Source organism: Gobio gobio (genome assembly GCF_949357685.1).
Source record: "Gobio gobio genome assembly, chromosome: 17".
NCBI lineage: Eukaryota > Metazoa > Chordata > Actinopteri > Cypriniformes > Gobionidae > Gobio > Gobio gobio.
In genome coordinates, this window is record NC_137110.1 from 48,054,849 (window position 1) to 48,074,743 (window position 19,895).

The 19,895-nt window shown below is 37.9% G+C and overlaps 2 protein-coding genes across 6 annotated transcripts in view; one reads left to right on the forward strand and one right to left on the reverse strand.

The window, feature by feature from the left end:
* pcif1 (phosphorylated CTD interacting factor 1) overlaps window positions 1-5,542 on the reverse strand; it is a 25,521-nt gene extending 19,979 nt beyond the window's left edge. Inside the window, exons 1-5 of one of the 2 annotated variants that reach the window (XM_079839945.1) lie at window positions 5,445-5,542; window positions 3,807-3,949; window positions 3,608-3,732; window positions 3,165-3,302; window positions 2,016-2,155 (exon numbers count right to left, since the gene is read on the reverse strand). In XM_079839945.1, coding sequence (XP_079696071.1) covers window positions 2,016-2,155; window positions 3,165-3,302; window positions 3,608-3,732; window positions 3,807-3,930 — 527 coding nt within the window. In that variant the 5' untranslated portion in view covers window positions 3,931-3,949; window positions 5,445-5,542. Of the gene's footprint in view, window positions 1-2,015; window positions 2,156-3,164; window positions 3,303-3,607; window positions 3,733-3,806; window positions 3,950-4,836; window positions 4,954-5,444 lie in introns of those variants that run through there. The other variant, XM_079839946.1, reaches the window with a different exon arrangement.
* Window positions 4,998-19,895, forward strand: part of pltp (phospholipid transfer protein) — a 20,694-nt gene continuing 5,796 nt past the window's right edge. Inside the window, exons 1-12 of one of the 4 annotated variants that reach the window (XM_079839956.1) lie at window positions 4,998-5,091; window positions 13,813-13,936; window positions 14,022-14,121; window positions 14,987-15,112; window positions 17,021-17,176; window positions 17,296-17,359; window positions 17,524-17,587; window positions 17,675-17,766; window positions 19,157-19,333; window positions 19,412-19,471; window positions 19,554-19,718; window positions 19,803-19,870. In XM_079839956.1, the coding sequence (XP_079696082.1) occupies window positions 13,828-13,936; window positions 14,022-14,121; window positions 14,987-15,112; window positions 17,021-17,176; window positions 17,296-17,359; window positions 17,524-17,587; window positions 17,675-17,766; window positions 19,157-19,333; window positions 19,412-19,471; window positions 19,554-19,718; window positions 19,803-19,870 (1,181 nt within the window). In that variant the 5' untranslated portion in view covers window positions 4,998-5,091; window positions 13,813-13,827. Of the gene's footprint in view, window positions 5,092-9,163; window positions 9,568-9,647; window positions 9,712-11,423; window positions 11,580-13,812; window positions 13,937-14,021; window positions 14,122-14,986; window positions 15,113-17,020; window positions 17,177-17,295; window positions 17,360-17,523; window positions 17,588-17,674; window positions 17,767-19,156; window positions 19,334-19,411; window positions 19,472-19,553; window positions 19,719-19,802; window positions 19,871-19,895 lie in introns of those variants that run through there. The other 3 variants (XM_079839955.1, XM_079839957.1, XM_079839954.1) reach the window with 3 other exon arrangements.

Here is a 19,895-nt window from a genome sequence, read left to right on the forward strand (position 1 = left end):
TATGTCTAACCAATAAAGCTGCACCATTAAAGCCACAATATGCAATTTTTCGCCGCTAGAGGTCGCTTATTTCAAATCAAAGGCGTAGCTTGATGACACATTAATTACGCAGAGCTTTTATTATGGCGCAGACGACACTTCTGCTCATGCGTATGTGGGTTAGCGCAGCGCTGTTTTATCATATTAGATACATTTGAGTATGTTGAAAGTTATGTTATAATGCTACTGCGTTCGCTCAGCGGCTCCTATGAGACACTTGTTAACACAGCAGTGAGCTAGATCGATATAAGGCATGGTAAAACATGGTACTCGCGGTAAATCAAGAAAACGAGATGTACACAATAAGACCGACTGTGTTGAGCTGTATAACAATGATTCGTTTTCTGTCCAGGAATGTATCTAAACAGTTGCTCACTTGTCTATTTCTAATAAAACCAGAACGATAGGCGACAAACGGCCCATGTCCTGGTTAAAATTGCTTATTTCTCTGGATTTAAACATTCTTGGAAACATTTGGGATAATGCAAGTACACAAGTCGACAAAATATATAACATTGTTTTAGTGTTTTTTGGATATTTAAATCCAAAAATCGTACATATTGTGCCTTTAATTGTTATCAGGACGCAATCTCAATTCAAACACCCATGCGATCTTATTCCTAAATGACAACCCTTCATCTGTGTCTATTAAACCTTTGACAAATACGGTCACATCGAACTCTGCTGATCCAGAGAGAGCGGTTGTCATGTAACGGTCTTTTCAACCACACAGTATCATTACTTCTGTTACAATAATTCAAATTATCACACAAGTACTGGGATAAAAGTACATACAGTTCGGAAAAACACTGATGTCTACGGTAGTGATCAAAATAGAATAAATCAATAAAATCTCCTATTGAAAGCAACTTTAAGCTTCAAATAAAGATTGTGTCAATTACATCGTTACACCAGTAGGTGGCAACACGTGACAAAAAAATAGCATTCAAGAGATTTGTTCAAAAACACGCAGTATGCCCCAATTCACCTACTTATTCTATGCCCTAAAAGTATGCACTGTTTTTGTTAAGAAAAAGTGCATACTTTTGAGTGTGTAGCAGAAGAGTAGGCAAACTTTGGGACATACACTACTTCACAATAATTGCGTGTTTAACGGACAGCTCTGTCACTTAGTACCGTGCATCCGGTCTAAACTGCTCTGTCAATCATCTTGTCACAGTTAAATCCTCCACATTCAATTTAATTTAATTTCCTACCGTTTTGGAGAGAAATGTAGCAGCACGTTGATCTGCCAGTCGTGGGTCTTTCATGCGGAGACTCTCCTCATGTGTTAGCAATTTGCATAATGATGCATTTTTAACTTAATGACCAAACGAATCATTACAAAAGTTCACAATGCTGTTGCAGATTAAATATAATGTTGATGACATTGAATAAATATCTTTTCATCGGGTTCGATACTGATAATCACTCAAAACCCTTATCTAACCCTATCTAAACCTCTCTACTTCTCCGTCGGACTCGCACATCTGCCATGTTTGTAGTTTTTAACACTCGTGTTTGTAGTTCTAATTGAATCCTCGTCCAACCCGCAATGGTTTGTGGGCAATATTAGCCATTAGTGAGTAAATAGATCGGAAATTTCTCTTTTTTACATTTATCCAGGATCGTGAAGCTCTACTAAATAAGTTGCGTTCCAAATTTGAAGTTGGTATCACAAAAATTGAGCACACTAAAAGGATTTAAAGTACCATTTCCATTTTAACACAACACCCAATTTCAAGAGTTTTCAAAGGATGAATTTTCAGTGTTTAAGCTTTCGAATGATCCCTGATTTATGATGATTACTAAAATATGTGATAAGAAAAAAGGCAATATATAAAAGCACACAAGTGCTCCGCTACAAGGACGCTGACAGTAAACAGGTTAAAGCCGATGCTTTCAGTCAAAGCGACTTATAAATGAGTAACATTGCAAAAATGGGACAAATCGGAAAAGACGAGCTCCACACTCACACAGCGGGCCGGTATGGAGCCGGCGCAGGAACGCTGGCCTGGCCTGGTTTGTCATCTGTGGCGTTGACCCAGGGTTTGACTCCTGGCGTGCTGGGAGAAATAGGGACAGTGGGAGTGGTTGGAGTGACAGGAATCTCAACCTGAAATCAAAGAGAAAACAGAAAATGTATTCACTAAAAATTACAAACCAACAGCTGATAAATTTGTTTTAGAAATATCTATTGCGGCCAATAGGTTAAAAAACGAATTAGTCGCTCATTTTTCTGTAAGTTTTTAATATTTTTATATTTCAGTCACTCTCCAAATTAATGTAGAAACAACTTAAAGACAGCTTATTTTAAATATTAGTTGTAATGGCATCTTTTAATGAATGAAGGCCAGTATCACTGATACTAATACTGCTCCTGATGTCTCTATGAAATATTTTATTAACATTATAGACATTCAACATTACAGCTATCAACTTCAACATTTATTAGGCTTCAAAAATAGCTTAAAACAATCTTCACATAAACCCATTATAATAAATGTCATTTACCTGTGGCCTACCTGTTAGACAGAAATTGAATAAAGTTATCAAACACCTTTCTTAACTGCATAAATTATACATTAATCCTTATTAAAGCTACAATTTTCTCTGTTAACTTTGTTCTTTGATCAACATTAATGACAGACATCCCAGTAAGTGGTTTATTAGGCTGCTGCCACTTTAAGATCTGCCGCTGCCAAACATGACGCGGATCTGACGCGCATTTAATTTTTAGTATTATTTAACTCATTTAGGACTGCTCTTATGAGTATACTTGACAAAATGGCATTTTGGCATAATTCTGCGTGTTATTGTTTGTTCAAGCGCGAAAGAACTCGATTCTGGCGCTGTATGTGCATACGATACTGCCGCGTGTCTTTCTGTGCGTCGTGTGTGTGTGTTGGTGTGTGTGTGTGTGTGTGTTGGTGTGTGTGTGTGTGTGTCAGGACATTCACAGACAACACGTTCTCTTTTGTCTTGTTGCGCTTGAATGGTTTAAAAGCATTTGCATGAATAAGAGCGTGATCATATAATGTAACGCTAGCCAAAGAATAATTGCGTTAAATATCAAATAAGCATGCTGCTTCACATCTACTTTTGCCATTAGGAAGAAAACTGACCTTTGGCCTCTTGAAACTGTTAGGGCCCGCTTGAGTAGCATCCTCTGACGGATGTCTTTTACGCTGCCCGTTTCCCAGACCTGTGTCGCTAACCACCTCACCAGAGGCTGGAGCCGCGTTCAACCCCAGAGGATCCGACTGAAACAACGGCAAATACAGTGTTGCTATTATATTATTAAAAATGGTTTGTGTTAATTGAAGTAAAGCTATTGTAAAAATTATCATACATTTAGTATTATATCTAAAGAACCTGTATAAACCAATTGAAGTAAAGCTATTGTAAAAATTATCATACATTTAGTATTATATCTAAAGAACCTGTATAAACCAATTGAAGTAAAGCTATTGTAAAAATTATCATACATTTAGTATTATATCTAAAGAACCTGTATAAACCCCGTCTTTCATAATGAGATTTGATTGGTTCTGAAGGCTGAACTTACAATGACATCATGCTGCCCAAGGACAGGCATTTCCCACAGCGACTGGTTAGTGAATCGGTTGAAGTAATATGGCCGATTCTCCCTTTTACTCCAACATTTTGACCATCCAGCCTGAATCATCTCATCTGAAAGTGAAGCTAAAAATCAGATGCATAGATGCACAGGGACCACTGGTCACTAAAGCCTCACAGATACGGACCTGGCAGCTCTTGGATGGGTTTGCTGGTTGAGGGTGAGAATGGAGCCGCCTGTGACGTGGACCCGGTGGGCGACATGACCATTGCCGAGTCTGCCTTTATTGTTCCGTGGTTTTCACTCGTCATAGCTCCTCATTTGTCCTGTCTTATGAAAGAAAAGTGTTCAAAGCATTGCAATTCTGATAGCACTATGGTCATATAAACCCTAAATGCTGTGTCTACACAAATTTCACATCCTAAGCTTACTTTGTGAAAAAATGGAAGAAAAAAAGTTTCAATAATTAAGTTTTGAATAGGTCAAAAGAACATATTAAAGTCAATCGAAGGCAAAATAATAGATTAAGTTGTATTATTTTTCCACAGAGTCAACGTTCAACAAAGTCAACACAGTACAATTTAACTTTATTCATTCCCAAAAGGTAATTTAGCTGTTGGCATACAAATAAAACAGCCTGTAATCAATGAAATAGTTGAGTAAGAGGTAAGAAAACAATGACAGATCTTTCTTTTTTTTAGGTGTACTATGCCTTTAAGGCGCTTGGGTGAATGTGAAAGAAAAACTATGCAGGAAAATAATGAAACTTAAACAATGAAAGTGAAACTTTGGATCCTCCAATAGTTGTAGTAATACATTTATTAAGAGTTTAGAAGTGTTTTAGACAAACATTTCATTCATAGATATGAGAAATGATTACCATAGTAATTTCTGGTATGGGAAGTACCGTGTAAAAAAAAAAAATGGTACGTCACAGGTAAGTATTCAGTATCATGGTATAAAAAGCTTTTTAATTGTTTATATAGACACTCTCTCTATGTACTTCTGTGGAATACTATCGTAGTACCATGGTAAATGTAAAGGCACAGTGGTATTACGCTTAACATTTATTTCGCTGACCCAAATTGACGTGTTTAAATACTGACAGAAAATTATGTATCGCTGTATCTCAGAAAAGACACAAACGACGCGTTTCCCCACAAATAAACCTTTCAAGAAGCACCATGACGTGTGTATAGTAATATATCGGATTGTACCATAGTATTGCAGTGGGTCTTTTGGTTAATAATCCTGGGTATCAGACCATTCATTCATCGTGTATCTATTCTACGAATGTGTTTACTGCGTTTATCGTCGTTAATAAGAGCGCAAATGAGCGAAAGAAGGGCACGCATGCGCCTGCTACGCCGCCCACCCCAGATCGAGCCGCCCGAAAACAAACCCGAAGGAGGAGGAGAAAAACATCCAACAAAGAGCTACGGCAGCACAAGCCGATGTGCTGGATAGACCAGGTAAAATAAGACCAAGTGGCGTAGTATCTGGCTTCATTTGGGCACAGAAAGGACGAGGATACATAGGGCCATCACCACAGTGTGTCAAACTGCTCATTTATTGAGTTTAAATCCCGTCAATTTTCGACCGTTACGACCACAAATTTTAGGCGCGCACTTTTGCTTCGTGGAAACGATCGACAAGATGGCGCACGCTCTCGCATACTAGGCGCCGCGCTCACTGCGCATTATAATGTCTGTTTATTGCGTGCATTGCGCACATTTGCAGCAACCGTGGGGATATTATTGTGCCCCGCGCATTCCGCCACACGCCCATAGGTCTAGCGCTGCTCTTCAATGACTGAATCCCTTACCTTGGAGAGGTTTGATCGGAGTCCTCAATAGGCTTTGCTCTATTCGGTTCGGACCCGCCTCCGCCTCTCCCTCCCCACCGACTCCGCCATCTTGTATCGGGCACTCGGACGCGGTTAATGCGCATGCGCGGGTTTAGTTGCTATCCGCAGTGGAAGTCGTCAAACCCGCGCGGCCATTTGTAGAGAGGCATTCATTCATTCAGCCGACCGTGAAACGAAATAATAAACATAAACTAATTGTTTTGTTTATTTAGAGGAAACTGTGTGAATGTTCTTTATTGCTGCCCTGAAAATGTTTGTATATTTACTTCAATAAAAATATCTAGGTTTTGAATTTCTCTTGTCATTTGATTAGGTTTTCCCCCCACACATTTCTATTCTGCTTTATTTTAATTTTAGTCATTTTTGAGCCATTTTAGTACTTAGACTTATTTATTTAAGTTAGTTCCCAAGGCAACAATTCTAACATAGATTTTTTTTTTCCATCTAGCTATATTTAATTTTATTTTACCAAAAACAATGTAATATGCTCGTTTTAATATTTAATAGTTTTAGTTACATTTAGACTTTAGTAAAAATCACAATGTCAGTTTTGAATGTATTATCATACTCATTATTATTAACACATATTATTATTATAAAAGAACATCAAAACGTCCATTAAAATATAAGATTGAAAAATCAAGTATGAAACCTGATCATAAACACAGATATTTAAATCCCAAATTGATCGTAAAGTCTTAACGTGTACACCTCAACTCCTCTATCATCATTATATTGCAGTTACAGTTTTAATCTTTTGTGTGTTGTTGTGAACTCATGGAACAAGGTAGAAGAAACCTATGATGTTCTTGACTATTAAAAATTAAACTCTACAAATAGACGCTGTTTAAATCATCGTTTTCTTGTCAATATTTGCTTATGAACTCTATCACTGTTCCACTTTTGCACAGTATACTTATGTCATTTGAACTGTATTTGTGAATTGTTTCCTGTTTGGACATCATGTTATTTGCACTATATTGGTCATGTGCACTTGCTGCCCTTTGTGCCTCATTGTCCATTTGCCATTGAACTATATATTTTTAAATGGCACTTCTGGTTAGATGTGTATCAATGGATCTATTTGTATTCTGCACAATAATCAAACTTTAATATCCATATAAACTATACATCTATGGTTAGGTGAATACATTATCTATATGTCAGTGTTATTTTAATATTATTTATGTTCTAGTATTTATTAATATTTTGAATTTGCATTTATATTTATACTTTCAGTTTTCATTTAAGTTTTTTTATATTTCTATTACCAGTCAAAATTTTGGAAACATTACTATTTTTAATGTTTTTGAAAGAAGTCTCATCAAGTCTGCATTTGTTAGATCAAAAATACAGAAAAATGCGTAATAAAAACGTAATATTGTGAAATATTATTACAATTTAAAATAATGGTTTTCCATTTTAATATACTGTAAAATGTAATGTATTTCTGTGATCAAAGCTGAATTTTCAGCATTACTCCAGTCTTCAGTGTCACATGATCCTTCAGAAATCATTCTAATATGAGGATTTATTATCAATGTTGGAAACAGTTGTGCTGCTAATATATATATATACACTCACCTAAAGGATTATTAGGAACACCATACTAATACTGTGTTTGACCCCCTTTCGCCTTCAGAACTGCCTTAATTCTACGTGGCATTGATTCAATAAGGTGCTGAAAGCATTCTTTAGAAATGTTGGCCCATATTGATAGGATAACATCTTGCAGTTGATGGAGATTTGTGGGATGCACATCCAGGGCACGAAGCTCCCGTTCCACCACATCCCAAAGATGCTCTATTGGGTTGAGATCTGGTGACTGTGGGGGCCATTTTAGTTCAGTGAACTCATTGTCATGTTCAAGAAACCAATTTGAAATTATTCGAGCTTTGTGACATGGTGCATTATCCTGCTGGAAGTAGCCATCAGAGGATGGGTATATGGTGGTCATAAAGGGATGGACATGGTCAGAAACAATGCTCAGGTAGGCCGTGGCATTTAAACGATGGCCAATTGGCACTAAGGGGCCTAAAGTGTGCCAAGAAAACATCCCCCACACCATTACACCACCACCACCAGCCTGCACAGTGGTAACAAGGTATGATGGATCCATGTTCTCATTCTGTTTACGCCAAATTCTGACTCTACAATCTGAATGTCTCAACAGAAATCGAGACTCATCAGACCAGGCAACATTTTTCCAGTCTTCAACTGTCCAATTTTGGTGAGCTTGTGCAAATTGTAGCCTCTTTTTCCTACTTGTAGTGGAGATGAGTGGTACCCGGTGGGGTCTTCTGCTGTTGTAGCCCATCCGCCTCAAGGTTGTGCGTGTTGTGGCTTCACAAATGCTTTGCTGCATACCTCGGTTGTAACGAGTGGTTATTTCAGTCAAAGTTGCTCTTCTATCAGCTTGAATCAGTCGGCCCATTCTCCTCTGACCTCTTGCATCAACAAGGCATTTTCGCCCACAGGACTGCCGCATACTGGATGTTTTTCCCTTTTCACACCATTCTTTGTAAACCCTAGAAATGGTTGTGCATGAAAATCCCAGTAACTGAGCAGATTGTGAAATACTCAGACCGGCCCGTCTGGCACCAACAACCATGCCACGATCAAAATTGCTTAAATCACCTTTCTTTCCCATTCTGACATTCAGTTTGGAGTTCAGGAGATTGTCTTGACCAGGACCACACCCCTAAATGCATTGAAGCTACTGCCATGTGATTGGTTGATTAGATAATTGCATTAATGAGAAATTTAACATGTGTTCCTAATAATCCTTTAGGTGAGTGTGTATATATATATATATATATATATATATATATATATATATATATATATATATATATATTATTTTTATTTTTTATCTGGGATGGATTAATTATTAGTTTTTTCCTTTCTTTTTTTTGAAAGAAATTAATACTTTTATTCAGCAAGGATGAGTTAAATTGACAAAAAAAAGTGATAGTAAAGATTTATATTGTTAGAAAAGATTTCTATTTTGAATAAATGCTGTTCTTTTAACTTTTTATCAATGAATCCTGAAAAAAAGCATCGCAGGTTCCAAATAAATATTAAGCAGCACAACTGTTTCCAACATTGATAATAAATCAGCATATTAGAATCTGCAAGCTTTTGACCGGTAAATCATTTTGATAGTTTTTCAAGTTTAAGTTTTTCATCTAATATTTACATTTTATTTAAATTAGTAAAAGTATGTTTAATAGTTTCAGTAAACAATAACATGTTATAAAATCAGGATCCAGTGCCTCCCTGACATCAGAGCCCTGCCCATCAAGCCACTGATCAGGGCCGGTGGTCTACAGAAGTTCTGCGAGGCCTCTGGGGGAATCCTGTGGTCTTTGGTGGGAATGAAACCAAATCAAATGTTGTTGTGTCTAAACTTATGCTACTCATCCAAAGAACACTGGACGCATTTCCTCACCCTTCTTTTAAAGCAGGTTTAAACTAAAAAAAGAAAGTTTGACGTGCTCACCCCATAATTGGTGGCCAAAAAACATTAAATTGCCTTTTTTTCTGAACTAGATTCTCCAAAGTGAGCTCCACCTTGGTCCTCTGTGGTTTTAAGTGGAACCCATTTCTTGCATCATGTGATTCTATGAAGCCTTGCAACATGGGCTTCTAAGAAGTCATGAACTAATTTAAGGTTTAGTCTCCAAAAATTAAAGGGCAGACTGCTGGGATCTGTTTAATGCTGCCCGGAGCTATCATTCCACTGCCCCGCTGTTAGAAACAATGTGAACTTTTAGAAAAACAGTTTTTAGACAATGAAACAAAATTCAGTCATTTGATGCATGTTAATCTTTGGAAAATGTTTTCTTTGCCCAAGGTCATTTGACACGAGGCAAAGAGTAACACCCTTTTCCCAAAATGCTTACCGACTCCCTATATAAACTGGGAACATAGTGAACCCGGCCTCAAAGAGGGAGGGATGCGAGAGGATTTAAACGGGCATTTCACTGATGATTTCCAGACTGCAAGAAAATATCTGATTCTTCTAAGAGTCTATATCTGAGAAACACTAAAGTCACCCAGCCTGTGTTTCCACACCACTGTAAGTATTGTGAAAGGCAAAGGTATTTGGGGAGGGAAATATGGGAATAAGCTGTAATGCTTGCACAAAATGTGTACAAAGTTTATAGTTTCATTTTGGGCCATCACTCAAAAGGGAACGAATGCCTTCCCAGCACAAATGGAGGTAGGTTTATGTTTCTATAAGGCTTATTTGGAAATTTGCACTCGTTTGCACTGTTCATGTCTATCGGGCATCACCTGTTCACTGGATTTACAACATTAGAAGCTTTTTACGTGATTGGTTAATATGATTTTTAGAGCCATGAAGTGGCTCTGACATTTAGAAAATCTGCATGTCAAAGAAGTAAAATATCAATTATCTTCATATTTACAATAAGATCTCATTTGTTAACATTAGATGCATTAACTAACATGAACTAACAATGAGCAATACATCCTTACAGCCTTTATTAACCTTTGTTTATGTTATGTTCATGTTGATGTTAGTTCAGATGCAATTTGCGCAGATACAATGATCTTGAAATTATGAGATTGATATTAACTAAGATTAATAAATGCTTTAGAAGTATTATGCATTGTTAGTTCATGTTAACTAATGAAACCTTATTGTAAAGTGTCATCTGTATTATTATGTTTTAAAAGGGAGATTTTACTGGGAGAATCGTTTGCCCTTTGACCCAAATTCACATATCTGAAATGTTTTATATTAATTATTAAATAGAATAAAATTATACATTAATATTACATTAATCATTATAGTACCATAATATACATTTATTTATGTAAAATCTTAAGTATAATTTAAAATTACACACAGTTGCACTGCTGTACACATGGATATGTGTTTTATAGCATATCTTGAATGTAAAGTTGGTGTTTTTTTTGGTTGTGTAACATTGTTTTACTCATTATGTTTTTTGGGGTATTGACCTGAAGCAATCTTGTGTTTGTGAACTATAGTAACCCCACTGCCTTCTCAAAGCAAACATCACCTTGTGTCCGAAAACACTTACAGATCTAAACGATTTCCTAACATGGAATGAATTGCTTATTTCTTGATTTACCGCAACTTGATATATGTTTCACAAAGAGTTCATCCTTCCTGAAATGTAAAGGCTTCTGGCTTCATTGAGCATCATTTTATGTCAAAGGTCACCTATCGGTTTTGCACACGGACAATGCGTTTGCTGAAAGATATTGTCTCAGAGGAGTGATTACTTTTGGATGCTTAAAAAGCTCCCAAGCCCATGCAGGGTTTTGTACAAAATGAATGAGGCATTTGTAAAATCTTTCTGCCTGAGACCATCTTCTTTGAACGAGGTAAATCAGCCGGACCCTGGGGTCAATGACCTCAAAAAGCCCATTTGCGGGACAGTTTGTTTTGGTCCTGTTTGTTCCTGTTGGTTATATGACTAGAGACAGCTGCCTCCGGCTCCAGCGTCAGTACACACACATGCGACCTCCAAGAGAGCGACCTTATTCAAGCTTTTGGCCACTGCATCTCTATCATGCTGGTTATTTTGCTTGTTAAGTCACTCTTTTAATATTGACCCTTAAAACAAACCCTTAAACGTAACTCAATCCACACCATTGGAGCTATGCATTTGAATGAAAAGCAACAACCCAGAACAGCTTAGCCAATTTGACAAAAACCTCTTTAGGAACTGCATAGCAACACCCTGGCAACGACCCAGAACTCTCAGAATTCTCACAATTGATTAGCAACCACCAAATACACTTTAAAAATCACACAATCCCTTTAGAACACCATTACAACTGCTTCACCCTAGAAACCACATGTTCTTATTGGGGACAGCCTCCCTCCCTCCCTCTCTCTCTCTCTTTCTCTCTCTCTCTCTCTCTCTCTCTCTCCTCACTGCCTCTGCTGTCCATTCAGACAAGGCGAACAGTCTCTCCTCCTCTGCACTATAAACACACGCAGACGTACACTCTTCACACACTGCTACAGAAACGAGAGCGGAAAGACCTGGACTTCTTTGGGCTGGATCTTTTCTTACATACGCGTGAAAGGCAAGATCATTCTCTCATTTGCTTTGCTGTCTCTGTATATTTAGCTGTCAGCGCCCATTTTCCAGTTGCCGCACTGGAGAAGCTCTTTGGTGCAGGATGAAAAGAAACAGAACTGCCTGTATACAAGCTGCAATGGACTTTATTTTTATCTAGTTGGATAGTAACTCTGGTGTGATCTTTTAAAAGAGTTTTAGATTTGAATTGAGCTATTTTATTTTTATTTCATTTATACTTTTAAAAATGTTATTCCAATTTAAATTGTAGTATTTATACTTTTTTAAAAATGTATTTATACTTTTACTTAATTTGAATCCATTTTACACTGTTCATACTCTTTAGTCCATCATATTAAATTGATAGTTCACCCAAAAAAGAAAATTCTGTCATAATTACTCACCCCCATGGCATTCCAAACCCTTCAACCCCACAAAAGAAGATCTTTTTAAAGAAATCTGAGAGACTTTGACGCTTCAAAAAGTGAATAAAGAGATCATAAAACTAATCCATATGAATTGAGCGGTTTAGTCCCAATCATTCTGAAGAGACTTGATCACTTTACATGATGAACAGATTGAATTTAGGCTTTTATTCACATATTAACATTCATCAGCGAACATAAACAGAAGCTCAACTGCACTTGCTTGATACGAAAGAACAAACCTCATTGGTTCTTGTTGAAGCTCAAACGTGCTGCGTAACATGAGAATTAACCTCATTGGTTCTTGCTGAACCTCAAACGTGCTGCGTAACACGAGAATGAACCTCATTGGTTCTTGAGGCGCTCTAACGTGATGCGTAACACGAGAATGAACCTCATTGGTTCTTGAGGAGCTCAAACGTGCTGCATAACATGAGAATGAACCTCATTGGTTCTTGAGAAGCTCAAACGTGATGCGTAACATGAGAATGAACCTCATTGGTTCTTGCTGAAGCTCAAACGTGCTGTGTGACACGAGAATGAACCTCATTGGTTCTTGAGGCGCTCAAACGTGATGCGTAACACGAGAATGAACCTCATTGGTTCTTGAGGCGCTCTAACGTGATGCGTAACACGAGAATGAACCTCATTGGTTCTTGAGGCGCTCAAACGTGATGCGTAACATGAGAATGAACCTCATTGGTTCTTGAGGCGCTCAAACGTGCTGCGTAACATGAGAATGAACCTCATTGGTTCTTGAGGAAGCTCAAACGTGCTGCGTAACATGAGAATGAACCTCATTGGTTCTTGAGGAAGCTCAAACGTGCTGCGTAACACGAGAATGAACCTCATTGGTTATTGAGGCGCTCAAACGTGATGCGTAACACGAGAATGAACCTCATTGGTTCTTGAGGCGCTCAAACGTGCTGCGTAACACGAGAATGAACCTCATTGGTTCTTGCTGAAGCTCAAACGTGCTGCGTAACATGAGAATGAACCTCATTGGTTCTTGCTGAAGCTCAAACGTGCTGCGTAACACGAAAATGAACCTCATTGGTTCTTGAGGAAGCTCAAACGTGATGCGTAACACAAGAATGAACCTCATTGGTTCTTGCTGAAGCTCAAACGTGCTGCGTAACACGAAAATGAACCTCATTGGTTCTTGAGGAAGCTCAAACGTGATGCGTAACACGAGAATGAACCTCATTGGTTCTTGCTGACGCTCAAACGTGAGGCGTAACACGAGAATGAACCTCATTGGTTCTTGAGGCGCTCAAACGTGCTGCGTAACACGAGAATGAACCTCATTGGTTCTTGCTGAAGCTCAAACGTGCTGCGTAACACGAGAATGAACCTCATTGGTTCTTGAGAAGCTCAAACGTGATGCGTAACACGAGAATGAACCTCATTGGTTCTTGAGAAGCTCAAACGTGATGCGTAACACGAGAATGAACCTCATTGGTTCTTGCTGAAGCTCAAACGTGCTGCGTAACATGAGAATGAACCTCATTGGTTCTTGCTGAAGCTCAAACGTGCTGCGTAACACGAAAATGAACCTCATTGGTTCTTGAGGAAGCTCAAACGTGAGGCGTAACACGAGAATGAACCTCATTGGTTCTTGCTGGAGCTCAAACGTGAGGCGTAACACGAGAATGAACCTCATTGGACTGCCCAATCCTGATCATTGGAATGAACATTGAGATGCAGAATATAAATGAACCTTTTCATAATTTCTTTAACCTTATTTGATGATGTCCTGGTTGATCCTATCATTCAGTTTTCTCTTGATCACTTTGTCAAATTGTTGTTTTTCAGGTTTACTGAGGAATCATGGGACTGCTGAAAGTCTCGGTCATCTTTCTTCTTTCACTCGTCACAATGACCTTAGCAGAGCCGCCTGGATGCAAGATCCGCATCACTGACAGAGGACTGGAGATGTGTAAGATATAGCCCAGTATTCAGACTTCAATAGTTTATCATATAATAGTCTATGAAAGACTGGCCTCTGTTTGACGTCTTTACAGTGAAGGCAGAGACCAAGAATTTCGTGGAAGGAGAGTTGAGTAACATCACTATGCCAGAGATGCGTGGGGCCGAGGGCCGCTTCCAATACACCATCAAAAAGTATGTTTACATTTTATCTACTGGATTTCCACTTTCTAGTCAATGTCTCAACCGGCGCCCTCATGTGGTCATTCACACACAAAGACCATGAGGATGCAATTGCACATTAAAGGGTTAGTTCACCCAAAAATGAAAACTAGCCCATGATTTACTCACCCTCAAGTCATCCTAGGTATTTATGACATTCTTCTTTCAGTCGAATACAATCAGTTATATTAAAAATGTCCTGGCACTTCCAAACTTTAAAATGGCAGTGACTTGTTGGGTCATTTTTGAAGTCCATAAAAGTGCATCGTTATGTTAAAGTAACGTTTATAACGTCTATAAATATGGATATTTTTCTTATACAAACGTGCCACTTCACTTCAGAAGGCCTTTATTAACCCTCTGGAGCCGTGTGGAGCAGTTATATGTTGGATAGATGCACTTTTATAGACTTCAAAAACGACCCATCAATTCACTGCCCTTATAAAGCTTGGAAGAGCCAGGGCATTTTTAATATAACTCTGATTGTATTCGTCTGAAAGAAGTGTCATTTACACCTATGATGGCTTGAGAGTGAGTAAACCATGGGCTAATTTTCACTTTTGGGTGACTAACCCTTTAAGAAATGAATTAAGAATGCCTTTTTACAATCCAATTACTGATTTTGAATTGAGGTGGCAAAGAGGATGCAGCATTGCAATTTGAATTATAATATAAGGAAGTATTTAAACTATTTTAGATAACTGTAAAGCAAAGTTTGTCAAGACTCCCAAGAAACTCTGAATGTTAACTAGTTTAAGTTGGAAGGTTTGCCTTGCAGATTAGAGTTCCATACAGTAATTCCATACAGAGCTCTGATTCTAAGTTGATGTTTCTTTAGTGTGACGGTCACAGATCTGAACCTGACCTCTGACCTGCGCTTCCAGCCTGGCGTGGGGCTGCTGTTCGAGGTGCAGAACTCCTCCATCACCCTGAACTTCCAGAGACGCATCCTTTACTGGCTCTTGTGAGTCTGAAATGCATTAAGCGGAAGAATTGAGGTTACAACAAGCAATACCCCTTGAAAAAAAGGAAATAAATTACTTTAAATTACATTTAAGTATACTTGACTTCTACTGACAGAAAAGTCTAATATTATAGTATATTTGGCATATCCTTACAAAAAAAAGTATACTTAAGTAAAGTTCAAGTATTGTAAGTATACTTTATGTAGTAAGTATACTGATATCAATGCACTAGTAAACTTGTTTTCAATACTACTTAGGACTAAATTGGCCCAATATTTAGTGTATAAAAGTTACTTTTAGTAGTAAACTTTGAGTACACAACTAGTTTACAACTAAGTTTTTTCATTTGCACTGCAACTATACTAAGTGAACGTATAGGTATACTGATAGTTTGTCAAATACTTTTTGTGTTTTTTGAAAGTACACTTTCAGTAAACTACTCTTTTAGTAGTTTTGTACATCAAGTACTTGTATGTAAAACATGTAAACATAACATCATACTTATAGTTTACTATTTATAGCTCATTGGTTTAACTATTTTCATTCAAAAAACATTTTATTCTAGCTTCATGCATCCTTACCATACTTATAGTTACTATTTATATATTATTTTGAAAATGGACAAACCCAGCGATTGGGTTGTTTAAAGGGATAGTTAACCCAAAAATGAAAATTTGACATTTATCTGCTTACCCCCAGGCCATCCAAGATGTAGGTGTCTTTGTTTCTTCAGTTGAACACAAATGGAGATTTTTAACTTCAACAGTTGCTGTGTGTCACTCATATAATGCTTGTCAATGGGGTCTAATTCTATTAGGGTAAAAAAAACATGCACAGACAACTTCAAATGAATCCATGCGGCTCGTGACGACACATTAATGTCTTAAGACACGAAACGAACGGTTTGTGCGATAAACCGAACAGTATTTACATAATTTTTTACCTCAAATACAACACCATGTCCAACAGCCCTGAAAGCGCAGCACTTCCGGAAAGGAAGGTCAATGTACACGATCTAGTGTAGAGACATTACTTCCTGTGTGTGAGGTCTCTACACTAGATCGTGTACATTGACCTTCCTTTCCGGAAGTGCTGCGCTTTCAGGGCATGTTTTTTTTACCCTAATAGAATTAGACCCCATTGACAAGCATTATATGAGTGACACACAGCAACGGTTGAAGTTAAAATTCTCCATTTGTGTTCTACTGAAGAAACAAAGACACCTACACCTTGGATGGCCTGGGGGTAAGCAGATAAATGTCAAATTTTCATTTTTGGGTGAACTATCCCATTAAAGCAAACATTTAAACAAACCACTGGGTTAAAACAACCCAATTGCTCAACCCAATTTTCAACCCAACTTGGGTTGATTTTAACCCAGCATTTTTTAGAGTGTATAGTTGCGCGGTACAAATGAAAACTATAGTTGTAACACAACACAACTACACTCTAAAAAAAAAGGTTCTATATGGCACCAAAAATGGTTCTTGGCTCGTAATCATAGGGGAACCTTTTTTAGTGCTATATAGCACCAATTTTGGTGCTTCAGTGGTTCTTCAGTGGTTCTTCAGAGGTGCTATATAGCACCTTAGTCAAAGAACTGGTGAAGAACCACTGAAGCACCAAAATTGGTGCTATATAGCACTAAAAAAGGTTCCCCTATGATTACGAGCCAAGAACCATTTTTGGTGCCATATAGAAACTTTTTTTTAGAGAGTGTAGTTGTGTACTTAACATTTACAAAATCTTACTGACCCCAAACATTTGAACAGTGGTGTAGACGTAAACAAAACTAACTGGCATGAACTAAAAGCCATAAAGCTTTGATTTTTATGTGTAGTTTAAAACTTCTACTATTTAGGTCTCTCCCTAAAACAAGACGAGGTCTTCCCCTTTCTCTCCATTAGTTTTGATGAGGGAGCCATCAACGCCTCAGCCGACGGTGTCAACATCTTCACAGTCCTCCATCTCCGCAAAGACGAAGATGGCCGTCTCAAGATCTCCAACATCACCTGTGACGCGTCCATCGCCAAGATGAGGGCCAAATTTAGCGGGACCCTTGGGTACTTGACTATACTGAACTTTGAGCATGTCTACATGTCTAAGTGACGCATGATTTGATTAATTTTACAACTTTTGTATTATATGGCATATTCTTGTGTGCCTCAAAATATTCTCACAGGAGGGTTTATGACTTTATCGGAACGTTCCTGACCACAGGAATGCGCTTCATCCTAAATAAACAGGTTTGTTTGCCTTTTCCAGTCAGGATTAGCAGAAGCGTGTCATGGCACTTGTATATCATTGCTCATCCCAAATAAAGATATTTTAATCTGATACTTTAATCACATTAGAATTCATTTGAGAACATTTTACTGGAAATGAACTTTTGCATGTATGTCTCTGTCAGATTTGTCCTGCCTTGAATCATGCTGCACTAGTTTTGGTTAACCAGCTGCTGGAAACAATCCCAGGTTAGAGAACATGTTGATCATCATTATATATGTGATGTGATTTATTGATCTGGCAGACACGTGTGTTTACCCGAATGTGTTTTTCAGTGCGCACGGAGGTGGACAGTTACGTGGGCATCGATTACTCACTGCTGAGTGACCCTGTGGTGACAGAATCAAGCCTTGATATGGATTTTAGGGTGAGTGACAGATGCAAGTGGTGCTCACTGCAAAGCCAAATTAAATGGGTGGTGCTTGACCTATTGATGTTTAGGGTGTGGCTAGAATGTCAAGCTCCACCCATTACATCCAGAGAGGAGGAGTTGAACATCAAGCTCCACCCTTTGACTCTGCAGCGATTCAACACTATACCGTTCAGAAGCTTGGGCTCCGCTAAGACACACTGTTCACATCAACAAAAATATGAAGCAGCACAACTGTTTTCCACATTGATAATAATCAGAAATGTTGCTTGAGCAGCAAATCAGCATGAAAATGATTTCTGAAGGATATATTTCAAAAAATGCAACAAGAGAAATATATATATATATATATCTCTTGTTGCATATTTTGAAATGTGTGTGTGTGTGTGTGTGTGAACCTTTTTGTTTTAGAGTGTATATAAATATATATATATATACATACATACAGTGTTGGGGGTAACGCATTACAAGTAACTTGAGTTACGTAATAATATTACTTTTTCCAAGTAACTAGTAAAGTAACGCATTACCAACAACAAAATATCTGAGTTACTTTTTCACATTAATTTGACTGACCCCTGCCCCCATGTTGAGAGTAAGTGCAGAGGTGTGTGTGTGAACATGATGGTTATTGTAGTTCTAGACTAAATGTGAGCATTTATTTATCTCACTTGCACAATAAAGATTCTGTACTCCTCAAAATGAATAAAATCAGTCAAATGCAAAATCAGAGTACTATGCAAACCTCCAATAATTAAATGTTAAATAAAACAACCTATTTTATGCATTTAGTCTACCTTTATATTTAATTTACCAATGTCTTGCTGCTGACCTTTGTTGACCATTTTTTGTTTTTATTGGTAAAACTTTTTTCTCCTGCATCCTATTCTACCATTATCCAGAATGGCGACACAGCAGAGCTGCGCCCTCTACTGTTCATGCGTCAATTTGCATTTTTACCTCAGCCTGGGGCTTATTATTTCAATTTTGGTATAAAGAGGTCTTTACCGTTGCACAAAAATATAACTTTTTTACAAAAACAAGCCCAGCCCAGGTGAGAAAAAGTAACGCAAAAGTAACGTAACGCATTACTTTGCTTAAAAAGTAACTAAGTAACTCAATTAGTTACTTTTTAAGGGAGTATCGCAATATTGTAATGCATTACTTTTCAAAGTAACTTTCCCCAACACTGTATATATATATATATATATATATATATATATATATATATATATATATATATAAAATATAAAGAACACTTTATGTTATGCGATTAATCGATTTGACAGCACTAAAGGTAATAATATAATATAATAATTTTTTAAGTTTTTTTTTGGTTGAAATGAATAGTTTTTTAAATGTGTTTCTCTGCCTCTCTTCTGCACAGGGCATGTTTTACGACCTTAAGAATGAGAATGAGACCCTAGTGAACTACGCTGTGAATCCCGTCGTGAGAGAGTATGATCGTATGATCTATCTCTCTCTCTCTGAGTACTTCTTCGACAGTGGCCTCTACTCTTACTTCAAAGGCGGCCTGTTCCAAATGCAGATCGCAAACGAACGAGTAAGACACAGTCGAATGCGTTTTTAAAGGCATGATACAAAAATAAGAAAAAAACAACTATTATTCAACTCCTTTCAGATGCCCAAGGACTTGGAAATGCTCCTCAGGACCACCTACTTAGGGACGATGATGATGCTGGTGAGCAACATTATAATGTCTACATGCAGCCCCCGCACAGCAACGGCCCGTCATCTATTCTCTGTTTGTTCTGTCCAATCAGAACCCGGCGCTAATGGATCAACCTCTGTCACTGGAGATCGAGGTCACGGCTCCTCCTCGCTCCACGATCAAGACCTCCGGCGCAAGTGTGGCCGTCAACTCGATGGTCAAAGTGTTGGTTCTGCCAGCAGGACAACCACCAGTACAGCTCAGCAGCATGACCATGGTGAGAGCTATAATATACACAATCCCATTATTAGTTTTATGATGAAGGCATGCAATAAATGCACCCAATTTGACCTTGTTTTAGGAAGGTAAATTCAATGCCAAAGTGTCAATGAAGGGCAAGCGCTTGACTATCCATTTAGATCTGAGAAGGTAAATATAATGCACAAACATTTAA